The following is a 2,850-nucleotide window of genomic DNA, read 5'->3' as shown; positions in this document are numbered from 1 at the left end:
GTCTTGTAGTCTTGGCAATGCTGCATGGTGACCTTGCTACTGCAAGTGACAAGAAAAACGCACCCAGTACATACTGTGAATTGGTTGGTATTAGGAAAGGGCATCTAAGTGTAGAAACCACGCCTAAGCAGACACTGGAACACAGTGTGGTCCCTGGAACTTTTGGATATTGCCAAACCATCCAGCATGCAACATGGTTAAATGATGATGATGATGATATATGTGCAAACACCAATGGTGTATTTCTTCCTTGGTCTTCCTCTTTGGCAACTTCTTTCCACTTGATATTTCTTTACCCATCTCCTGCTCCACGCAAGTCTCATGTCCATACCAACACAGTCTTCACTCTTGTACAATACTTCTGATTTGTCTTAAAACCCAGTCTTTCTCAAGCTCATTTGCAATTTTTCATTCATGCACACTAATATTACATATCTGCCAGCACTCTCCTCCCTCTTTTCTAGCCTTCTGTTTTCTGCATTTCATTCTCATGATTTCCTATCATGCAATATTGCACTTATTACTTATCATTACAATCTGCTCTGACAGAGAAGTAATAATTCCTTGAAATTTTTCAATCCCATTTTTATTCTGGCTGCTATACTTTCAAAACATTTGTGTTTTAAAAATATTTATTGCAATGTTTTCCTTCTTTGATATCAATGAAAATTCATTCTTTGCAGAGCTCGGCTGTTTTTAATTTCCACTAAAGCTGGATCCCTTGGTATTAATCTTGTAGCTGCCAATAGAGTAATTATTTTTGATGCTTCCTGGAATCCCTCACATGACATCCAGTCAATTTTCCGAGTATATCGTTTTGGTCAAACAAAACCAGTATATATTTATCGTCTTGTTGCACAGGTCAGTTAATAAGTATTTAGTACTTTTTATTGCTATTAGTAAATGTTAAATGAAATATATTACCGTGACCATTTTACCTTATTAGTCATTAAAATGCCTGTATTTGTACTATTATAGGGAACAATGGAAGAGAAAATCTATGACAGGCAGGTGATCAAACAAGCCTTGTCTCAACGTGTTGTTGATGAACATCAAATTGAACGACATTTCACGCAGGCAGATTTACAAGAGCTCTATGTATTTAAACCCGAGAAAGTGGATGATCCTAATGCACCAGAAAGACCGACTCCTATTTTACCGAAGGTAGGAACTATTCTCTTACATACAGTTCTATATTTAAGAGATGAGGAATTATGTACATTATTTGCATTTGATGGGCATATGGCGTAGTGGTTAAGAGTGCGGGCTACTAACCCCAAGATTCCGAGTTCGATTCCAGGCAGTGACCTGAATAATAATAATAACATCGAAAATACCTTAGGAATGAGAACCCATGTTCGAAATTTCCCCAAGACACCTGATGAAGGCTGGAAGGTATATCAGTCGAAACGTTAACAAGAAACAAGATGAGGGCAAATATCTGTCAAATGTAAATAATGTATTCTCTGACATTGGGAATTATAATTCTGTTTATCATTTATTCTTTCACTTGTTTCAGTCCTTTGACTGCATCCATGCACTTGAAGGATTTTAGTTGAACACATTGTATGAAGTTGGTGTGGATTATTGAAGCTGTGGGATTAGCTGAGTATTATAGGTGATCTTTTAGCATGAATTAAAACATTCAACTGTTTTCTCTGCAGGATCGTATGTTAGCTGAACTGTTACAAGAACAGAAGAAATGGATTGTGGCGTACCATGAACATGATTCTCTTTTGGAGGATCAAGAGGAAGAGAAGTTGACGGAAGAAGAACGAAAGACAGCTTGGGAAGAATTTGAAAATGAAAAGAAAGGCATCGTCCGAAGAAGTGAGTAACATTGTTAATAATTCCAATAGAGGCATCACAAGGCCTGAAATTTAGGGAGTGGATTGTTGATTATACCTGTCCTACGATTTGACTGGTGACTTATTTTATTAACCCTGAGAGGATGAAAGGCAAAGTTGGCCTTGGCTGGGTTTGAACTCAGAACATAAAGAGCTGAAAGAAATGCTGCTAACCATTTTAAATTGTTATTTTTCCCTGCCCAACGACTAGTGTGATGTTGTGTAAGGAGTGCATGGTTTCGCATGAGACAGCTTACATTGATATACAGTAATCCCTTGTCACATCGCAATTCACCTATCGTGGTTTATTACTTAAACTTGCATCAATTCCTCTGTGGTGTTGCTTTGCATTTATAATGAAATAACTATAAAAAAATTTTAAATACATACAGTACAGTATTGTTTCTACATTGCAGGTTTTTACCTATCACAGGGGGTTTTGAAACGTAACACTCGCGATAATTGAGGGATTACTGTATATTATAGTGTGACTTTTATGTCTGCTATAAACCATAACTTGCAGTAGTGGGATAAATATTCTTTTCTACTCTAGGCACAAAGCCTGAAAAGTTTTTGGGGGTGTGTGTGTGGGGTGGGGGTCAGTCAATTAGATCGATCCCCAGTACGCAACTGGTACTTATTGACCCCGAAAGGATGAAAGGCAAAGCCAAGTGGGATAAATACTGTGTCAGCCTTCCACCACAAATTGCCGAATATTTCAGATTGGTAGTAAAGATTGTTTGCCAACATAACATGGCAGTCCTGGTTTAGGATGAATGTTGCTGTAATTTAGGCCCAGGAGATATCATCTCCAGCTGGCTATATGACACGATCTGTGTCCTTATATTTTCAAACAAGAGAATCTAGCACCCCCACTCAGCTCAAAACGGTCTTTTCTACAAAGTACTGTTGCTGAATTTCTCTTGTGAGATTTAAAAATAGAAATTTTCTGGATCTTTTTTAAAACGGGGGCCACATTTTTCATTAATGAAACACTTTGAAA

The 2,850-nt window shown here is 37.5% G+C and overlaps 1 protein-coding gene across 2 annotated transcripts in view; it reads left to right on the top strand.

Moving 5' to 3' along the window:
- Positions 1-2,850, top strand: part of LOC106867548 (transcriptional regulator ATRX) — a 50,023-nt gene that overhangs the window by 42,099 nt on the left and 5,074 nt on the right. For both annotated transcript variants that reach the window (XM_014912452.2, XM_014912453.2), the window contains 3 exons: positions 684-861; positions 979-1,164; positions 1,665-1,830. In XM_014912452.2, the coding sequence (XP_014767938.1) occupies positions 684-861; positions 979-1,164; positions 1,665-1,830 (530 nt within the window). The remainder of the gene's footprint in view (positions 1-683; positions 862-978; positions 1,165-1,664; positions 1,831-2,850) is intronic.

The sequence above is a fragment of the Octopus bimaculoides genome, chromosome 13 (assembly GCF_001194135.2).
Source record: "Octopus bimaculoides isolate UCB-OBI-ISO-001 chromosome 13, ASM119413v2, whole genome shotgun sequence".
Classification (NCBI taxonomy): Eukaryota; Metazoa; Mollusca; class Cephalopoda; order Octopoda; family Octopodidae; genus Octopus; species Octopus bimaculoides.
This window is presented reverse-complemented; position numbering and strand designations above follow the sequence as displayed.